The sequence below is a fragment of the Chlorocebus sabaeus genome, chromosome 11 (genome assembly GCF_047675955.1).
Source record: "Chlorocebus sabaeus isolate Y175 chromosome 11, mChlSab1.0.hap1, whole genome shotgun sequence".
Classification (NCBI taxonomy): Eukaryota; Metazoa; Chordata; class Mammalia; order Primates; family Cercopithecidae; genus Chlorocebus; species Chlorocebus sabaeus.
In genome coordinates, this window is record NC_132914.1 from 119,480,530 (window position 1) to 119,502,542 (window position 22,013).

A 22,013-nucleotide genomic window follows, 5' to 3' on the forward strand; every position below is an offset into this window, starting at 1 on the left:
AGTGCGGTGGCCGGATCTCAGCTCACTGCAAGCTCCGCCTCCCGGGTTTACGCCATTCTCCTGCCTCAGCCTCTCGAGTAGCTGGGACTATAGGCGCCCGCCACCTCGCCCAGCTAGTTTTTTGTATTTTTTAGTAGAGACAGGGTTTCACCATGTTAGCTAGGATGGTCTTGATCTCCTGACCTCGTGATCCGCCCATCTCGACCTCCCAAAGTGCTGGGATTACAGGCTTGAGCCACCACACCCAGCCGCCCGGCCGATATTTTAAGTGCTCTGTTTTTTGTATTGTTCAGAGGATGTTTCATTTATATTAATGAGAAAGGAAGAATGGAATACAAATAAATCAGGGCAAACACAGCTCCAACAGTATATAGAAAAACAGAAAAGAAAAAGTATATATATCACTGAAATACAGAGTTCATGGTGCCTGTCTCCTGAATTAGCACTTCTTTAGAGAAGCAAATGCCTCAGAGTCTGTCTTCCAATGTACCAGCTCACACATTGTGTCAGTATTTTGTGGACATCTGAGTATTGGTGAAAGATAGTATTATATAAATCATACAAATTTCCGAGTAAAAAACTAAGATAAAAAATTGTGCTCAGAGGGTATCATAAAGAGGAAAGGTTTCCTATGTAACAGAAAAAAATCCATTTTTCCTGTTGACCGTCAGTCTTTTATTTGATGTCGAAACAGGGTCTCTCTGTCGCCCAGGATGGAGTGCACTGGTGTCATCACAGCTCATGGCAGCCTCTGCCTCCTAGGCTCCCACCTCAGCCTCCTGAGGAGCTGGGATTACAGGCACACGCCACTGCCCAGCTAGTTAAAAAAAAAAAAAAAAGTTTTATAAAGACAGTGTCTTGCTATGTTGCCCAGGCTGGTCTAGAACTTCTGGGCTCAAGCGATCCTCCTGCCTCAGCCTCTGATAGTGCTGGGATGACAGGCGAGAGCCACTGTGCCTAGCCTGAACCTTAGTCTTGAGTATAGTCTATGAACAAAGCAAACCTAGCTTGGTGATGATGATATTTGTTGGCAAAATTTAATAAACCAAAAGTAACTTCAGAAATATGAAAATCAATTAATGAATATAATTCCTGAGAAAGATAAAATCTGGAATTACATGGCTGAGTTCCAAGCCAGCCTGGGTAACACAGGAAGTCCCCGTCTCTACGGGAAAAAAAACAAAACAAAACAAAAAAACAACAAAAAACTTGGCTGGCATGATGGCATGTGACTGTGGTCCCAGCTACTCAGGAGGCTGAGGTGGGAGGATTGCTTGAGTCTGGGAGGTAGCAGCTCCAGTAAGCTGTGACTGTACCACTACATCCATCCTGGAAGACAAAGCGAGACCGTGTCTCAAAAAAAAAAAAAATCTGGAACTACATACTCAGTGAAAAATTCATTCTCAAAAACTTCCAATTTATGTTTCCAAAGTTGAAATATTCAGACTTTATGATCTTGTTGAATTCCCATATTTCAAAAAGGAGCCTGAGCAAGAATAAACTAGTGAACGGGCAAGAGGAGGTAGGAAGGTGATAATAAAGCCACCAATTTCAAAGCTCTGGGTTGCTGGGGATTTCAGTCTCATTATCACCTGCCACACGTGCTGAGTTTCCCTGCCACATTCACACTGGCTAAACTGGAGTTTTCAGCATGAAGCACAGGTTCTATCATAGAGGATCTTTAGTTATAGTACAATGGCTTCCTCTTAAGTGAGGTAGGAAATAATTTAAAGGACAATAAAGCAAAAGTTTATGATGGAAGTCTGTAAACTGCACACACTTGTGCCTCCACCTACCCCCCACACAAAAAGAACTTTACACAACGCGGGTCTGAGAAAGTTTAAAATGAAAGAAAACCTTGGATCTTCCAATACTGAATTTGCAGTTACTGAAGATAAGAAAACTTGCACTGAAGCCTGGTTTAATGGCTACATATTTTTGGAGCTCTTATTCCCCTCAGGGATGGGCATCTACCTGAGACCTAGAGTTGCAGAATGACACCCAAAACTTGCCTCACCTCGAATGCTGCCGAGATGATCTTTGCTTTCTTGCTGAGCACAGAGCCCACCGCATTGAAGTTCTTGTCTCGGATCTCAGCATAGAGCTCCTCTGCAGAATTCAGCTGCAGCTTCTTTGCTTCCGTGGGGAGGTCCTTACCACCATCGCCCTGTTTCTTAGGTGCAAATTTCTCTGGAGGTAATTTCACATAACCTGAGCAGCAATGGAAGGGAATAAGCACCTGTGCGCAATGACTGGAAGAACCAATCAAGCGGCCAAGCACAAAACAGAATTTCCCTCAGGAGAAAATGGAAAATGGCAAATGACACATAGCTCTGAGCTTTTGATTTTCCATGATCAAAGTACAGGAAGCAGTGACTCTAATATTGATACCACAGTTCTAATTAACTTTGGGGCACTTATATAAACCACATGCAGCACTGTCTACCTCCTAAATTTATTCAGAGATTAGGTCACTTTTCCACTCAGAAAACTTTCAAGGATCACCCCATTGACTTTTAGTGTTTTTTCAAACTAGATCATGTTCCATTAGTGGATCATGAAATCAAGTTGGTGGGTTGCAAGTAGCATCTTAAAAACAAAACCAAGACAAAACAAAACAAAACAAAACAGCAGTACCAAAAACAGCGAGCGGAAAGTACACAAGCTTATCACATGACGTTAGAGAAACTAGTGGTGACTTCGGTTTTTTTTTTTTAATAAAACTTTTGTTTCAGTTTCACATGCACACATATACATACATGTATGTACTGGGTCATGATATAAAATACATTTCTTACTGTGGGATGGAATCCAAAATAGTTTAAAAGCGATTATAGAACAAGAATTAGAAACTATGATCTGAGGGCCAAACTCTGCTCACTCTCTTTTTTTTTTTTTTGAGACGGAATTTCACTCTTGTCACCCAGGCTTGAGTGCAATGGCATGATCTCGGCTCAATGCAACCTCTGCCTCCTGGGTTCAAGTGATTCTCCTGCCTCAGTCTCCTGAGTAGCTGGGATTATAGGCACCCGCCACTACGCCCAGCTAATTTTTTTGTATTTTTAGTACAGATAGGATTTCACCATGTTGGCCAGGCTGGTCTCGAACTCCTGACTTCAGATGAGCCACTTGCCTCGGCCTCCCACAGTGCTGGATTATAGGCGTGAGCCACCACGCCCAGCCCACTTTCTGTTTTTGTAAATAAAGTTTTATTGGCACACGGCCACAGCTATTCTTTTTGTATTGTCTATGGCTTCTTTCACATTACAATGACAGAGACAAGGAGGTTCCTCTGTATGACTTGCGCTGTGTAACAAGTGAAAGCCTAAAATATTTACTATCTGGGTCTTTATAGAAAAAGTGGTACACCCTCATCTAGAATAAGCTTCCAAATTCCTTAGCATGGGAGTCTTAATTTCCTTCTCCCTACTCTGCTCCTGCCAAGCCAAGTGAGTCTCTATTTCCCTGGAACACCCCACACGTGCTCATGAACTACTGATGGCACGGAGCTGGTGTAACTCTGTAGTAAAGCAATTTGGCAACACGTACCTAGTGCCTTTCACCCCAAAAATCCTGCATCAGGGAATCCAGGGAAAGAAAATAATCTGATATATGAAAAAAATCTTATGTAGGCTGGGCACGGTGGCTCACGCCTGTAATCCCAGCACTTTGAGAGGTTTAGGTGGGAGGATCTCTCTCTTTCTCTTATTTTATTTATTTATTTAAGAGGGAGTCTTGCTCTCTTGCCCAGGCTGGAGTGCAGTGGCGTGATCTCAGCTCACTACAACTTCCAACTCTCGGGTTCAAGCGATTCTCCTGCCTCATCCTCCCGAGTAGCTAGGATTACAGGCACCCACCACCACATCTGACTAATTTTTGTATTTTTAGTAGAGATGGGTTTCATCATTTTGGCCAGGCTGGTCTCGAACTCCCGACCTCAGGTGATCCGCCCACCTCAGCCTCCCAAAGTGCTGGGATTACAGGCGTGAGCCACCGTGCCCAGCCACTTCTTTTTTTTTTGAATTGAGACAGAGTCTCACTCTGTCACCCAGACTGGAGTGTAGTGGGATGATCTCGGCTCATTGCAACCTTTTTACCTCCTAGGTTCAAGTGATTCTCCTGCCTCAGCCTCCCAAGTAGCTAGGATTACAGGTGCACACCACCATGCCCACCTGATTTTTGTATTTTTAGTAGAGACAGGGTTTCGCCATGTTGGCCAGGCTGGTCTCAAACTCTGACCTCAAGTGGTCTGCCTGCTTCAGCCTCCTAAAGTGTTGGGATTACAGGCATAAGCCACCACACCTGGCCTGGGAGGATCTCTTGAGCCTAGTTCAAGACCAACTGGGGGGCAACATAGAGAGACCCTATCTCTGCAAAATCGTGAAGTTAGCTGTGCGTGGTGGTGCATGCCTATAGTCTCAGCTACTTGGGAGGCCGAGGTGGAAGGACTGCTTGAGCCCAGAAGGTCAAGGCAGTAGTGAGGTATGATCACGCCACTGTTCTCTAGTCTGGGTGACAGAGTGAAACCCCGTCTCAAAAACAACAACATTGGCTGCGCATGGTGGCTCAGGCCTGTAATCCCAGGAATTTAGGAGTCTGAGGAGGGTGAATTGCTTGAGTTCAGGAGTTCGAGAACAGCCTGGGCAACAATGGTGAAACCCGTCTCTATTAAAAACAAATAAACAAAAAACAAAAACAACAAAAACCCCACTTATGTATACAGATGTTTTTATAATCACACACACAAAACCTAAAATGCCCAGCATTAGAGGAATGACTCTGTAAACTAGGGTTCAAATATACTATGAATTTTCCCTTTTTTTTCTGAGATGGAGTTTTGCTCGTTGCCCAGGCTGGAGTGCAATGGCGCGATTTCGGCTCACTGCCAACCTCCACCTCCCAGGTTCAAGCAATTCTCCTGCCGCAGCCTCCCAAGTAGCTGGGACTATAGCCGCCCGCCACCATGCCCGGCTAATTTTCTTTTTGAATTTAGTAGAGACGGGGTTTCACCATGTTGGTCAGGCTGGTCTCGAACTCCTGACCTCAGGTGATTGGCCCGCCTTAGCCTACCAAAGTGCTGGGATTACAGGCATGAGCCACCATGCCTGGCCTATACTGTGGACGTTAACATAACGATTACAGTATGCATACACTGGGAAAATGCTCATTAGCATACCAAATCAAAACTCAGGTTTGACACTACTTGTGCAACCTGATTCCATTTTTTGTTAACTAAAGTAAACTACATAAGGGGAAAAAAAGACTAGGAAATAATACCACAATATTAACAGTGGTTGTCCCAAGGTTTGGGGCCACAGGATAGGGCTGGAGGATAATAAGGGATCTATGTTTCCTTCTATTTTTCCAATTTTTTTCTTAATCAATGTTTGACTTACATTACCAAAAAACTTGCTACAAGGAGGATGGGAATTTATACATATTTTTTCTCTTCCTGGAAAATCCCTTCCCACCTCTCACCTCTCCTATACAGCTATCCCCCTCTCCCCCTGCCACTCCCCATCCTGAACTTCAGAACTCTTCTCTCATGCCTTCCTGGGTGGTACACACTCTGGGACCACCCTGTTTCTTTGATTTCCACCCATGACCCAGCATAGGGCTCTTCTGAAATAAATTCCTCTGTCAATAAATAAGGTTTTAAAAAGTATTAAAGGTGCCATTTTTTGGACAAATAACAGTAATAAAAAGACTTTACAATCTTACCACTAAAGACCTTGAGGAGGCGTGTGGAAACGCCTCTTCATGTCTCTCTCTCCATTCCCTCACCCACGTCATTCATTTATCCATTCTTGTGGTAAACGGCACATAATATAAAAATTACTACTTTGTCTTACAGTGAATATCCAGTAGCATTTAGTACATAGACAACATGGTAGGACCACAACCACTATCTAGTTCCACACTTTTTCATCCTAAAGGGAAACCCCATCCCCTTCCCGCAGTCCTGGCAACCACGAGTCCGTTTCCCTCTGAATTTCAGGCCTTTCCTCCCTTCCTTTCTTTCTAAATATTTTTAAAATTTTTCACCTATTTTATTATTTTTTTGAGACAATGTCTCACTCTGTTGCCCAGGCTGGAGTGCAGTGGTGCGATCTTGGCTCACTGCAAGCTCCGCCTCCTAAGTTCAAGTGATTCTCATGCCTCAGCCTCCTGAGTAGCTGGTACTATAGGAATGCGCCACCAAATCCAGCTGTGTGTGTGTGTGTGTGTGTGTCTGTCTGTGTGTGTGTGTATTTTTAGTAGCGATGGGGTTTCACCATGTTGGTCAGGCTGGTCTCAAACTCCTGATCTCAAGTGATCTGCCTGCCTTGGCCTCCCAAAGTGCTGGGGTTACTAGTGTGAGCCACTGCACCCGGCCTCATCTTTCTTCCACATCCCTCTCCTCTGGCCTTCCCTTGGCTCCGTGTGGCTTCATTCAGGATGGCAATAGAGGCTGGGGACTATGCAGATGAGGGAAGAAGGCCAGGCTGAGACAGGTGTGGGGGTCTGTGGTGAGGCAGGGAGTTCTAGAGGCACTAGGTCCTGGCCACCAGCGGGAGCGTGGCCTCTTGCCAGTGCTTCCAGTATTTTTCAAGTCATGGCATAATTCAGGATTATTACTTAAAATGTATTACATTTAAAAACTGACAGAAATAAATACCATGTAGGCCAAAACCAGTCAAACCAAACATGCTTGTGATCTCTGACCTAATCACTCACCAAGGCCAAGCTCTAGCCAGCCATCCACATTTTCCATCGAGTGGCCTCGACCTTCTGTACCAGTTGTTTTTCTTTTTTTTTTTTTTGAGACGGAGTCTTGCTCTGTCACCCAGGCTGGAGGGCAGTGGCGCTATCTCGGCTCAATGCAAGCTCCGCCTCCCAGGTTCACGCCATTCTCCTGCCTCAGCCTCCCAAGTAGCTGGGATTACAGGCGCCCGCCACCATCCCCGGCTAATTTTTTGTATTTTTAGTACAGATGGGGTTTCACTGTGTTAGCCAGGATGGTCTTGATCTCCTGACCTTGTGATCCACCCACCTCAGCCTCCCAAAGTGCTGGGATTAGAGGCGTGAGCCACCACGCCCGGCCCTGTATCAGCCGATTTTCTAAAATATTTCTCCAGCCATGCGCTCCACTCAACCACGTTGTTTGGCTCGTCATGACTTGTGTATGATACCGCCTGCCCCTGCCCCAGGATCTTCATCTAAACTCTCCGTGTCTTTCCAAACCCAGCACAAACACCACTGCTTCCACCGCCTTCCTCAACTACTGCTGGCCGCAAGGATGTGTGCATTGCAAATGCCAGTGCCCTCTGTGGGAGACCCTTGGCCTCTGCTCACAGGGGACAATGACAGGCCTGGGCACTAAACTTCCGGCCAACTCTTGTGTCACCGATAACTGCAGTTTGCTCAGATGTCACTGAAGCCTAGTGTCTGAAAGTCAGAGGTCAGTATTTTCATTGTTTCAAGGGTTCTCAGATTTCTGTGTAAAGGAAGCAGCTTTCTAACAACTGAGCCTTTGGAGGCATGGTCTGAGTATTCCGCCTCCAGTTATTCCTGGTTTTTATGGTATTCTTAGTTATTTTTTATAGATATAAATATAGTTTGGAACACACATATATACGCAGACACATATATAACAATTTCTAATGGAAATAGACATGGCTATGCAGTTTTTCATGTTCCACATTTATTATTTTGATGGTTCCACAGTATTTTCTTTTTTTTTGAGACGGAGTCTCACTCTGTCAGCAGGCTGGAGTGCAGCGGCACTATCTCAACTCATGGCAACCTCCTCCTTCTGGGTTCAAGCAATTCTCTCACCTCAGCCTCCCAAGTAGCTGGGGCTACAAGAACGCGCCACCATACCCGGCTAATTTTTTGTATTTTTAGTAGAGACAGGGGTCTCATCATGTTTGCCAGGCTGGTCTCGAACTCCTGACCTCAAGTGATCTGCCTACCTTGGCTTCCCAAAGTGCTGGGATTACAAGTGTGAGCCACCATGCCCAGGTGGTTCCATAATATTTTATAACGTACTCAACCACTGAAATTTTTTGGAAAATTCTGGTAAGAAAATGGAAATCGAAATTTTTATGCAAACCTCACTGATGCCCTTTTTTGGAATGATTCCTCAATGCACGTTCTTAGGCTTTGGGCTTTCTTGGGCCAAGGGTTAGAAAAGTTTTTTGTGTTGCTAAATTGCTTACAAAAAGGTCTATATTAATCTACACTTTGAATCATTAAAATTAGATCTCTGACTTCAAATTACGCTTAAGTGTGCAATATACAAACAGTAGTCTCCACAAAGGATATTCTTCCCATATTACCTATTAGTGAAAACAGATGTCACGTACTTACTGTTCTGAATGCCATAAATTTCATCAATGAGTCCTTCATATGTCAGCTGAGTGGCAAGAGGTGTTAATAAATCCACATTCCGATCAAGCAACAAGAGATTATCAAAAACGGGAAATATCAAATTCTGGCTTCCTGTAAACTCTCTCTTCATCCTGATCATCATATTGGCCACTTGCTGGAAACAAAACATTAGATGAGGTGGGGCCCTCCTGGGAATGAGCAGATGTGAAAATTTGTCTAAAACCAGCAAGACAATCAAAAAAGTGAAAAAGGAGAAAAACTGGAAAAGTGCATTGCTAAGAAATAAGCAGCTCTAGAAAAGCACCTTGCTGTTGGCACCTATCCCAACACTTGCGCCAAGGGAGCTGCCATTTGCCAATGAGGCATAAAATCAGATCAGTCTATTCTTGTGATTGGCAGTAGTGATGCTCTATGAAGTCACTGCAAACACTAAATTAGCAAAGATGGAACCACTGGTCCTGGGAGAAATGCAGACTTAGGTTCCTAGGAGCCTCTGGTCTCAACGTTTTTGTCATTTGATCAATACATAACCCAGTTTTATATGTGTTTCTGCTTAAAGATGCCCGATTTAACATAATTATTGATCACTCACATTGAACTGACAGCCAGCAGCTCTGTGACTCGTGCCTGAACAAAGCGTCTCTGACACACGTAATGTCTCTGCCAGGCACACCACAGCCTTCTTGTGCACAGGACACCAGACTGCGCCTCAGCCCTACGTTTGGGGGCCATTTTAAACAGTGAAATCACCAAAAAAAGTACAGATGTGTGGAAAACATGACAGTGAGACTGTGAAAAGGACACTTGTTTGCAGTCCGAGAGCTGAAATGGGAAGGTGGAGTGTCACCTGCCTCAGCTGGGAACATGCACAGTGGTTACTCAAACTGTCACCACTGTGCACGCCCACAAAAGCACCATGAGTACTGACTTGGAGGATTATAAATGCATTTTAATCAGTAGGCAAATTCATGAGTACAGTATTCGTAAATAATTAAGATCAACAGAATTTGTTTGTAAGGAGCTTCCCGTTCCTCCTCCCTTCTGGGGTGTGAAGGGCCCCTTCTTTACCACCAGAAAGCAGCTGGTTCTTACCCGAGCGCATTCTCCTTTCCCAAAGATCTGGGGGATCGTTCCGTACAGAGCTTGCAGGGTCATCAGCCCCTTGGCTGCATGGTACAGGCTCGTCTGGTCACCCTCCAGGTAGCACTCCTGTGAGGGGAAAGGCCAATTACTGCCAGGCCATGGGGGCCTCCCAGGGGTCCATCTCTGTTCCTGGGGCTGGGGTGCACCAACAGACAATAAAATCATTTCCAGTTATTTCACACTGTGCCAGGAAAATTGGGAACTCAAGTTCATTTTCCAAAACTGCTGCCTGTCAGACCAGGCCCTGAGGCTGGCAGCCCCAGGGTGGATGCAGCCCTGGAAGCACCTCTCCTGGGCAGAGCCGGGACTTCTGGCAGAAACTGTTCACCCAGCATGCCAGCTCTTCTGAATAAGCTCTTAACTAAAAGACGGAAGAATACAGACTTACACTGAACGATGGGTTCCCATTCACTGGTGAGAGTAAACTCTGGCAGGACATGCTGGGAGAGCCACATGCTAATCACCCAGAAATACAAAAGACCACAGGACAGAATACTTTATTGTTTTTACAAAGGATGAGGCAGATTTTCATGACAACTGACAAATGAAGGCCACAATCTCTTGAGTATGATCTCATTTTATAAAAAATATATATATTTGCACTGAAAAAAGGACCTCCAAATACACACAAAACCACCTGGGAAGGCTAGGTGCATGGCTGTAAACCCAGCACTTTGGGAGGCCAAGACAGGAGGATTGCTTGAGCTCTGGAGTTTGAGACCAGCCTGGGCAACATAGTGAGACCCTGTATCTACACAAAATTAAATTAGCCAAGGATAGTGGCATGCACCTGTATCCGAGCTACTCAGGAGGATCACCAGAGCCCAGGGGTTTGAGGCTGTAGTGAGCTATGATCGCACCGCCACACTCCCCTCTGGGCAACAGAGCAAGACCTTACCCCTTTAAAAAAAAAAAAAAGAGAGAGAGAAAAAAACCACCTGCAAAGTGAGAGGAGGGAAGCGGTCACTTTTGATACAGGTAGATCAAAGCACAGATTCTAGACTCAGATTGCCTTGTTCTGAACCCAGCTGTGTCACTTACTAGCTGTGCCCTGGGCCAGTTAGAGAATCTCTCAGTGCCTCAATTTATTCATATGTAGAAGGGAGTATAGTCCACATAGGGCAAGGATTACATGAGAAAAATACATGTAAAGCATTTGATCGCAGTACCTGAAACATATAGCAAATGCTCAAAAACAGTTAGCTTTTTTTTTTCTTTTTTTTTTTGAGACGGAGTCTCGCTCTGTCGCCCAGGCTGGAGGGCAGTGGTGCGATCTTGGCTCACTGCAAGCTCCGCCTCCCAGGTTCATGCCACTCTCCTGCCTCAGCCTCCCGTGTAGCTGGGACTACAGGCACCCGCCACCGCGCCCGGCTAATTTTTGTATTTTTAGTAGAGACAGGGTTTCACCGTGTTAGCCAGGATGGTCTCAATCTCCTGACCTCGTGATCTGCCCGTCTGGACCTCCCAAAGTGCTGGGATTACAGGCGTGAGCCACCGCACCCAGCCTAACAGTTAGCTTTTATATGGAATGATTTGGGTTTTTTACAACCATTATCCACTCATAAGTCAATACGGTACATTTTATCAATTCCCTCCACCCCTACCAACCCAACATGTCCCTGCTGTCCACAGCCAGAAATGAGGGGGCCCTGAGGGTCCAGGTCCTGAGGAAGAGAGAACGTGGTTGTCACTTGTCAGGCCCTCTGCCCCAGGGAGGAAGGATGGCAGACATGGTGGGGAGCATTTGGTTATTATTGAAAGTGTTGCCAGACTACTCTTTCGAGTGTGGTGTATTTTAACATTTCCCAGAATATGGCAGACCATCATTGAGAATGTCAAAAGACACACTTTTTGGCAAAACTACTTAAAGCTCCAGATCAGATGAACATCCAAGGGCAAAAGACATTAAGGGCCAGGCACAGTGGCTCATGCCTGTAATCCCTGCACTTTGGGAGGCCGATGGGGGTGGATCATGAGGTTGGGAGTTTGAGACCAGCCTGACCAACATGGTGAAACCATGTCTCTACTAAAAATACAAAAATTAGCTGGGCGTGGTGGCATGTGCCTGTAATCCCAGCTACTCAGGAGGCTGAGACAGGAGAATCACTTGAATCCGGGAGGTGGAGGTTACGGTGAGCCAAGATTGTGCCACTGCACTCCAGCCTGGGCAAAAAGCAAGATTCTGTCTCAAAAAAAAAAAAAAAAAAAAGACATTAAGGAACTCCCCTCCAAATAGCATTCATATTTTACTTAATTTTTTTAAGTTGTACTACTACAAAGACATCTCTTTTACAATATTTTTTAAAAGATGTAAAAGTTAGCAACAGATTTTAATCTTGTGGGTTTTTTTTTTTTTTTTTTTTTTTGAGTGCAGTGGGGCAACCTCAGCTCACTACAACCTCCACCTCCCAAGTTCAAGCGATTCTCCTGCCTCAGCCTCCTAAGTAGCTGGGATCATAGGCGCCTACCACCATGCCTGGCTAATTTTTTGTATTTTTAGTAGAGATGAGGTTTTACTATGTTGCCCAGGCTGGTCTCAAACTCCTAACCTCAGATGATCTGTCTGCCTCAGCCTTCCAAAGTGCCACCACACCCAGCCCAATAACCTTAACATTTAAATGCACATTTTTTTTTACCCCAAAGTCTCACACACCCACACAACAGAATACCTTGCAGTTTGCATAAAAGAGGCAGATTTTATATATACTGATTTTTATATATGCGAATAAAGACCACAGTACCTTAAGCAATGCTATTGAGCATTCAAATGGGCAGAACTCTAATTCTCACATTTTACACAGAGCAATGACATAGATGATCACAACCGTAACTCAAAACACAGAGATCTAGATGTGCCTCCTGAGGCCAAGAAACCACCAAGTTGTGCTCAATATTGAAAATCACAGAAATACGATTATGTCATCTCCGTCAAAAATCCGGGTTGACTTTAAAATTAGGCTCTCAGGTAAAGCTCTTAGCTTTACCATCCAGATAAAGTCCTTTCTTTTTTTTTTTCTGCCACTTCTTCCAACTCCCCCAAACCCCCCGCCTTTTTTTTCGTCGTTGTTGTTGAGATAGGGTCTTGCTTTGTTGCCCAGGCTGGTGTACAGTGGTGCGATCTCGGCTCACTGCAACCTCTGCCTCCTGGCTCAAGTAATTCTCCTGCCTCAGTCTGCCAAGTAGCTAGGATTACAGGCATGAACCACCACATCCAGCTAATTTTTATTTTATTTATTTATTTATTTATTTTTAGTAGAAATGGGGTTTTGCTATGCTGCCCAGGCTGGTCTCAAATTCCTGACCTCAGGTGATCTGCCCACCTCAGCCTCCCAAAGTACTGGAATTACAGGTATGAGCCACCATGTCCGGCCAAAATCCTTTCTTTCTTTCTTTCTTTTTTTTCTTTTTCTTTTTTTTTTTTTTTTGAGACGGAGTCTCGCTCTGTCGCCCAGGCTGGAGTGCAGTGGCGCGATCTCGGCTCACTGCAAGCTCCGCTGCCTCCTGGGTTCACGCCATTCTCCTGCCTCAGCCTCTCGAGAAGCTGGGACTACAGGCACCTGCCACCACACCCGGCTAATTTTTTGTATTTTTAGTAGAGAAGGGGTTTCACCGTGTTAGCCAGGATGGTCTCGATATCCTGACCTCGTGATCCGCCCATCTCGGCCTCCCAAAGTGCTGGGATTACAGGCTTAAGCCACCGCGCCCAGCCAGTTCTGCCCTTTCTTACAAATCATAAGTAAAATAAACAAGTTATTTCTCCTCTGCACAGATTTTGTCACTCCAAGAGAGTTTGCTTTGGCTGCTACCAATTCCCATTAAATACACAAATATGGATTAATAAAAAATGGGTATATCATCACAGATATGTGATAAAGCACATACAGAAAACTGTTAATCCAGAAGATAAGTGGTGGATAGATGGGTGTTCACTGTACAATTCAATTTTTTGGTATACTGAAATTTTCCTATAAAATGTTAGAGGGAAATCTGTATTTCCATCAGATGGGATTTAGTGTAAGCAAACCACTAGGGAACAGGGTACAAAAGAGCCAAGAGGATTGGGCGCAGTGGCCCACGCCTGTAATCCCAGTACTTTGGGAGGCCGAGGCGAGAGTATCGTAAGGTCAGGAGTTCGAGACCAGCCTGGCCAACATGGTGAAACTCTGTCTCTCCTAAAAATATAAAAAATTAGCCAGGTGTGGTGGTGGGCACCTAATTCCAACTACTCGGGAAGTTGAGGCAGGAGAATCACTTGAACCTGGGAGGCGGAGGTGGCAGTGAGCCGAGATTGCGCCACTGCACTCCAGCCTGGGGAACAAGAGTGAGACTCTGTCTCAAAAAAAAAAAAAAAGCTAAGAAAGTCCCCTGGTTATAGCACTAGTTGGACTAGTTGGTAGTGCCACTGACTTCTACTGTCCCAGATTAACTTTTTTATTTTTCACTTTTTTCTGTGGCCATGTCTCACTCTGTCACCCAGACAGGAGTGCACTGGTGTGATCACAGCTCCCTGCAGCCTCAACCTCCTGGGCTCAGGTGATCCTTCTGCCTCAGCCTCCTGAGTAGCTGGAAATGACAGGTGCACATCACCATGCTTGGCTAATTTTTTGTAAAGACAGGGCCTCACTCTGTTGCCCAGGCTGGTCTCGAACTCCTGGCCTTAAGTGATCCTCCCACCTTGGTCTCCCAAAGTGCTGGGATTACAGGCATGAACCACTGTGCCTGGCCTATTTTATTTTTTGCATTTCTACCCCTTTTGTGAAAACTGTAAAAAATTAACTCTTTTAACGAGGTGATCTCTGTAACAACACAACAGGGAAAAAAATGATTCGAATAATTTTATGTACTTTACCAGTGGTTCTCTAAAGTTCTAGTCTATACCTTCTAAGTATTTTATTGGTAAAAAGAAAAAAAGGTCAGGCACAGCGGCTCACACCTGCAATCCCAGCAGTTTGGGAGGCCGAGGCGGGCAGATCTCTTGAGGTCAGGAGTTCGAGACCAGCCTGGCCAACATGGTGAAACCCCATCTCTATTACAAATACCAAAATTAGCCGGGCATGGTGACATGTGCCTGTAATCCCAGTTACTCGATGGCTAAGACAGGAGAATTGCTTGAACTGGGGAGGTGGAAGTTGTGGTGAGCTGAGATTATGCCACTGCACCCCAGCCTGGGTGACTGAGTGAGAATCTGTCTCAAAAACAATTAAAAAAAAAAAGTTCTAGTCTCCAGAGCAGCACCACCGGCAGCAGCAGCAGCATCATAAACTCATAAATCAAAGAAACATGGGTAAGTGTGATTATGTTAAAAACATACACACAGCCAAAACTACCAGAAGCAATATCAAAAGAAACGACCAAGGCAAAGGCAGCCTGCAAAGGGCACATGTGCAGAGGGGCCTACATACAGGCTCATTATCGGTAGCATGGCCTCCAACAGCATAGGGAGGAAAACAATGCCCTCCACTAGAAGGCTGATTGAATACATTATGGTACATCTAAACAATAGAACTCTATGCAGCTTCAAATGAGAACAACACAAGCATTGCTATATGTGGTAGAAAATAACTTAGATATATTATTAAGAGAATAACGCAACATACCAAAGTGTGTATGTCACATGCTACTACTTGTACAAAAGTGGGGAGGGATTATATACTACGAGCTGTAGCTGCATATAATATCCCCCCCCAAAAAATAAAAAGAGAAATAGTGATTGCTTCTGGGATAAGCGGCAGTCTGAGAACTGGGGTAAAAAGTAGCTTCAGGCTGGGCACAGTGGCTCACGCCTGTAATTCCAGCACTTTCTGAGGACGAGGCAGGTGGATCATTTGAGGTTAGGATATCGAGATCAGCCTGGGCAACATGGTGAAATCCCGTCTCTACTAAAAATACAAAAATTAGGCAGGCATGGTGGCAGATGCCTGTAATCCCAGCTACTTGGGAGGCTGAGGCAAGATAATCACTTGAACCCAGAAGGCGGAGGTTGCAGTGAGTCGAGATTGTGCCACTGTACTCCAGCATGGGCAACAGAGTGAGATTCTGCCTCAAAAAAAAAAAAAAAGAAAAAGAAAAAAAAAAATGGGCTGGCGTGGGTGGAAGCTTAAGAGTTCAAGACCAGCTTGGACAATTCGGTGAAACCCCATCCCCACTAATACACAACAAAATTAGCTGGGCATGGCAGCATGTGCCTTGTAATGCTAGTTACTTAGGAGGCTGAGACAGGAAAACTGCTTGAACCCGGGAGGCAAAGGGTGCAGTGAGCCAAGATCACACCATTGCACTCCAGTCTGGGAGACAGTGTGAGACATCATCTCAAAAAAAAAAAAAAAAAAAAAGATTTCCTTCTTTGTCTGCAGAGTAGAAGATTTATGAAGACTCAAAAAGCACAATCTAAAAGAACAAAAGTGATATATTTACCTGCCTTAGGATGAAAGACTCACACTTCTATTTCAAAGCTTATGGCAAAGCTACTGTAATCAAGACAGTGTAGTACTGGCATAAGGACAGACATACGGACATACAGATCAGTGGAAGAGAACTAAAAGACCAAAAACAGACCCTTACGTTTGTGAACAGTTGATTTTTGACAAGGGTACCAAGACAATTCAATGAGGAAAATACAGTTTTTTCAACAAATAGTGCTGGAACAAACACATATCCACGTGCAAAAAATGAAATTTGGACCCCCACCTCGCATTATATACAGAATTAACTTAAAATGGGTTGAAGACCTAAACGTAAGATGTAAAAAAATTATAAGCTGGGCACGGTGGCTCACGCCTGTAATCCCAGCACTTTGGGAGGCTGAGGTGGGAGGATTGCCTGAGCTCAGGAGTTTGAGATCAGCCTGGGCAACATAGTAAGACCCGTCTCTTTAAAAAATAAAAAATTACAAAACTCTTAGAAGGAAACATCAGAGTGAATCTTTGTGATCCTGGGGTAGGCAATGGTTTCTCAGAGATGATACTGAAAGCACAAGTAACAAGAGGAAAACTGGATAAAAGGGAGTTCATCAAAATGTAAAACTTTAGTGCATTGAACGACACCAATTTCACCAAGAAAGTGAAAAGAACTCACAGAACAAAAGAAAATATTTGGAAATCATATATCTGTAATCCCAGCTACTCAGGAAAGTGAGGCGGGAGAATCGCTTGAGCCCAGGAGGCAGAGATTGCAGCGTGCCAAGATCGAGATCGCGCCACTGCACTCCAGGCTGGGAGACAAAGTGACAATCCGTCTCAAAAAAAAAAAAAAAAAAAAGACAGAACAACAAGTATGTCCATGTGGATATACAACTGGAACCCTCACACACTGCTGCTAGGAGTACAAATGGTACAGCTTCAGTGCAAAAGTTTCGCAGCTCCTCCAATTGTTAAATGTAGAGTTACCACAAGACTCAGCAATTCTATTCCTAGGGGTGTGTGTGTGTGTGTGTGCGTGCGTGCGTGTGTATTTATTTATTCATTTAAGACAGAGTTTCACTCTTGTTGCCCAGGCTGTAGTGCAATGGTGTAATTTCGGCTCACTGCAACCTCCACCTCCCGGGTTCAAGCGATTCTCCTGTCTCAGCCTCCCAAGTAGCTGGGATTACAGGCATGTGCCACCATGCCCAGCTAATTTTGTATTTTCAGTAAAGATGGAGTTTCTCCATGTTGGTCAGGCTGGTCTCGAACTCCCAACCTCAGGTGATCTGCCCACCTCAGCCTCCCAAAGTGCTAGGATCACAGGCGTGAGCCACCACGCCCAGTCTCTACTCCTAGGTATATCTAAGAGAAATGAAACCATATATCTACATAAAAACTTTTCACAATATTCACAGTATTGTGACAGCCAGAAAGTGGAAACAACCCATCAGATGTCCATCAAATGATGAACGATAATATCATTACAATGGAATACTATTCAGCAATACGAAGGAATGAAGGCCTCACACAGGCTTCAACCTGGATGAATCCTGAAAACATTATACTAAGTGAAGATGCCAGACACAAAGGACCACGTATGTATTACAGGATTTCATTTCTAAGAAATCTCCAGAATAAGTTCAAAACCAGCCTGGACAACATAGTAAGATGCTGTCTCTCCAAAAAATAAAAATAGAAATAAAAGAAATTTTAAAAAGTTAGCCAGGTGTGGTGGCACATGCCTGTAGTTCCAGCTACTCAAAAGGCTGAGGATGGAAGATCACTCAAGCCTAGGAGGTCAAGGCTGCAGTGAGGTATGATCATGTCACTGCATTCCAACCTGGACAAAACAGTGAGACTCTACCTCAAAAAAAGAAAAAGAAAACTCCAGAATAGGTGAATTCATACAGACTGAACTAGATTAGTGGCTGCCAGAGGCTGGAAGGAAAGATAGGGAAGGACTGCTACCGGGCATGGGAATTCTTTTTGGGATAGTTGAAATGTGCCATACTTAGATAGTGGAGATAGTTGCACAACTTTGTGAATATACTAAAAACCACTGGAATTTCACACCTTAAAGGAGAGAATTTCATGGCATTGTGAGTTTTGGTTCTGTTTTTATTTTTTTTTTTGAGATAGAGTCTCCCTCTGTCGCCCAAGCTGGAATACAGTGGCACGATCTCGGCTCACTGCAACCTCTGCCTCCCAGGTTCAAGTGATTCTCCTGCCTCAGCCTCCTGAGTAGCTGGGACCACAGGCACCCACCACCACACCCGGCTAATTTTTGTATTTCTAGTAGAGATGGGGTTTCCCCATGTTTCCCAGGCTGGTCTCAAACTCCTGATCTCAGGTGATCCACCCGCCTCAGCCTCCTAAAGTGCTGGGATTACAGTCATGAGCCACTTAGCTCAGCCAGTATTGTGAGTTATAATAAATAAAGCTATTATTTTAAAATTTAACTACTTTTAATGGGAAGTGTCTACAAGATAAAAGACATTATACAGAAAGTTAAGCCGGGTACAGTGGCTCACGCCTGTAATCTCAGCACTTAGGGAGGCCGAGGCGGGCGGATCACAAGGTCAAGAGATCAAGACCATCCTGGCAAACCAACATGGTGAAACCCCATCTGTACTAAAAATACAAAAATTATCTGGGCATAGTGGCACACGCCTGTAATCTCAGCTACTCAGGAGGCTGAGGCAGGAGAATCCCTTGAACCCAGGAGGCAGAGGTTGCAGTGAGCCGAGACCACGTCACTGCGCTCCAGCCCGGGCGACAGAGCGAGACTCCATCTCAAAATAAAATAAAATAAAATAAAATAAAATAAAATAAAACAACAACAAAAAACAAAGTTGAAAGACAAGTCACAGACTGGGAAGATCCTTGCAGCTTTTGTAACCCATAATGATCAACATCCAGAATATATAAAGAATTACTCAAAGAGAAAAAAATGGGCAAAGAAAACAATTTGTTGAATAGAAAATCTGAAGCATCAGTAAACATATAAAATGGGACTCAGCTTCACAGTAATCAATACTGTGATACTTTCACACTCAGAAACTGGGCAAAAATTAATGCCTCAAGTTAAGGAAATGCCAAACTTACTTTGAACGCACCCTCTGATTCCATGGATAAGAGATCCCCATCGAATGGAATGAGATCTAAGCTGTACTCCTCCCTATGAATAAAGGATCCCAAGACTCCCAGATCCTTCAATCGCTGTTCGCACAACAGGCTACGGCGTGGCACAAACAGAATATGAAAATCTCTCGTCGGGCCTCGTCTATCTTCACTGCAAAGGAAGCAACATTTGTTAGTTTATGAGCTCCTAAAAGTCATAGACCACTTTGCTTTTTTTATCCCCACTGCCTGGCACACAGCAGGCACTAAATAAATGCTGGCTAGATAAATAATATAAATACTGACTCTCAGGCTGGGTGCAGTGGCTCACAACTGTAATCCCAACACTTTGGGAGGCCAAGGTGGGCAGATCACTTGAGGTCAGGAGTTCGAGACCAGCCTGGTCAAGATGGCAAAACCCCGTTTCTATAAAATACACAAAAATGGCCGGGCACAGCGGCTCACGCCTGTAATCCCAGCACTCTGGGAGGCCCAGGCGGGCGGACCACAAGGTCAGGAGTTTGAGACCAGCCTGGTCAACATGGTGAAACCCCATCTCTACTAAAAATACCAAAAATTAGCCAGGCATGGTGGCAGGAACCTGTAATCCCAGCTACTTGGGAAGCTGAGGAAAGAGAATCGCTTGAACCCGGGAGGTGGAGGTTGCAGTAAGCCAAGACCACGCCACTGCACTCCAGCCTGGGCAACAGAGTGAGATTTCATCCCAAAATAAATAAATAAATAATAAAATAAAATATACAAAAATTAGCTGGGCATGGTGTGCCTGTAATCTCAGCTACTTGGGAGGCTAAGGCAGGAGAATTGCTTGAACCCTGGAGGCAGAGGTTGCAGTGAGCAGAGATCCCACCACTGCACTCCAGCCTGGGCAACAGAGTGAGACTGTGTCTCAAAAAAATAACCAAAAACTGACTCTCAGACAGAAAGTGTTACAGCTGTGCCCACTCTCTCTCTCTTCCTCCCCCCTGACAGGAAAGCAGCACTGAGTCCTGGCTAGAACTTTCTAGCATTCTCTTAAACCATTTATGGGGCATTAAAGCTCTCAGGTTTATTGAAATAGGGTATCTGTGTCTCACTAAAAACAAATGGTTCTTCAACCGAAGCAATGCAGCCACAAAGAGTCTTAAATTAAAATGAAAGATCACTCTTGACTCCCGCCCTTACTCTCCTTGACAGAGGACTTCCAAAAATAGCCCACATGCTTTTAAGATTTTAGGGGCTGCAACAATCAATTGTACCACAGACCGGAGACTGGGCTGGGAGCACTTCCTCTATAGACTGGATGCTATATTAAATTTTAATCAGCTTTTTTTTTTTTTGCTTATGAAATTCAAGTACATGCAGTATATTTAAAAATTACTGCTGGAGGTTTATTTTTTTAAACTAGGGTCCTTTTTATTTTTTTAAACTTTTTACTGACACAGGTTTAAGCTTTTGGCTATCCTGAAAGAATGGGGTTATAGAATGATCCTCCTCTCAAACTGCTGAGAACGACCTCCTAAGTTTCCCATCTTCTCTATTTTCAATTTTTGGGGGGTACACAGCAGGCACATATGTTTATGGGGTCCATGAGATGTTTTGATATGGGCATGCAGTGGGAAATAAGAACATCATGGAGAACAGGCGGGCATATCCTCTCAAGCACTTATTCTTTGAGTTACAAACAGCGGCGTGATCGCTCACTGCAACCTCTGCCTCCCAGGTTCAAGAGATTATCATGCCTCAGTCTCCCGAGTAGCTGGGACTACAGGCACACGCCACCACACCTGGCTAATTTTTGTATTTTTAGTAGAGACAGGGTTTCACTATGTTGGCCAGGCTGGTCTCGAACCCCTGACCTCAAGTGATCCACCTGCCCTGGCCTCTCAAAATGCTGGGATTACAAGTGTGATCCACCATGCCCAGCCTTACTCTTTAAGTTTAAAAATATGCAATTATTATTAACTATAGTCCCCCTGCTGTGCTATCAAATAGTAGGTCTTATTCATTCTATTTTTTTTTGTACCCATTAACCATTTCCACCTTCCCCCAGCCCCCATCTTCTCTTTCATATTCTTCCATGCTTATCCCAGTTTTTCAAAAGACCACCTTGCACTGGCAAGAGTGAGGGTCTTCCATGAGAAGGAGCTCATACATTAAAAGTATTATAAGGACCAAACTCTTTTAGATCAAACACAAGCTCTGAGATACCTGAGCACGTTTTCAGCAATTATATCCATCAACTCTAGCCTGGGTCTGACAAAAAAAATAATATTCTTGACATCAGCTGCCGGCAAACGATTTCCTTTAAGTGTGAACATTTTTTCCACTTCATGTTCCTAGGCAAACACATACACAAAAGGTTAACAAAAGGACTGAAATTTGCCTGTCATTTTCAGACTCAGAAATCATAAATACCCCCAATCAAGTGCACATTAATATTTTAATATCGAAATTTAGATTTCCTCAAAGCCAAATACATAAAGGACAAAGTTTCAGTATAAAGCCACTGTTGTTTTTTTTTTTTTTCTGAGGCGGAGTCTCGCCCTGTCACCCAGGCTGGAGTGCAATGGCGTGATCTTGGCTCACTGCAACCTCCGCCTTCTGGGTTCAAGTGATTCTCCTGCCTCAGCTTTCTGTGTATCTGGGACTATAGGCGCACACCTCTGTGTCCATCTAATTTTTGTATTTTTAGTAGAGACAGAGTTTCACCACATTAGCCAGGCTAGTCCAGAAGTCCTGACCTCATAATCCACCCGCCTCGGCCTCCCAAAGTGCTGGGATTACAGGCATGAGCCACCACGCCTGGCCCTAAAGCCACTGTTACTGCATCAGCATTCAAATGACGCTTACATGATGAACTATCAAAGACACCAGGTAATGGTCACATAATATAATGCTAGAATCAGTACAGAATCACTGGCCAATGGATACAAAATGTTAATCGGGCACTAGTGTTAGTGTTTATAAAGACCAAAC

At 44.4% G+C, this 22,013-nt stretch overlaps 1 protein-coding gene across 1 annotated transcript in view; it reads right to left on the reverse strand.

Moving 5' to 3' along the window:
* The window catches only part of VPS33A (VPS33A core subunit of CORVET and HOPS complexes), a 33,670-nt gene that overhangs the window by 9,328 nt on the left and 2,329 nt on the right, over nt 1–22,013 (reverse strand). The window contains exons 3-7 of the mRNA XM_008005033.3: nt 21,246–21,373; nt 19,023–19,209; nt 9,466–9,582; nt 8,353–8,527; nt 2,018–2,211 (exon numbers count right to left, since the gene is read on the reverse strand). Of these exons, the coding sequence (XP_008003224.3) occupies nt 2,018–2,211; nt 8,353–8,527; nt 9,466–9,582; nt 19,023–19,209; nt 21,246–21,373 (801 nt within the window). The remainder of the gene's footprint in view (nt 1–2,017; nt 2,212–8,352; nt 8,528–9,465; nt 9,583–19,022; nt 19,210–21,245; nt 21,374–22,013) is intronic.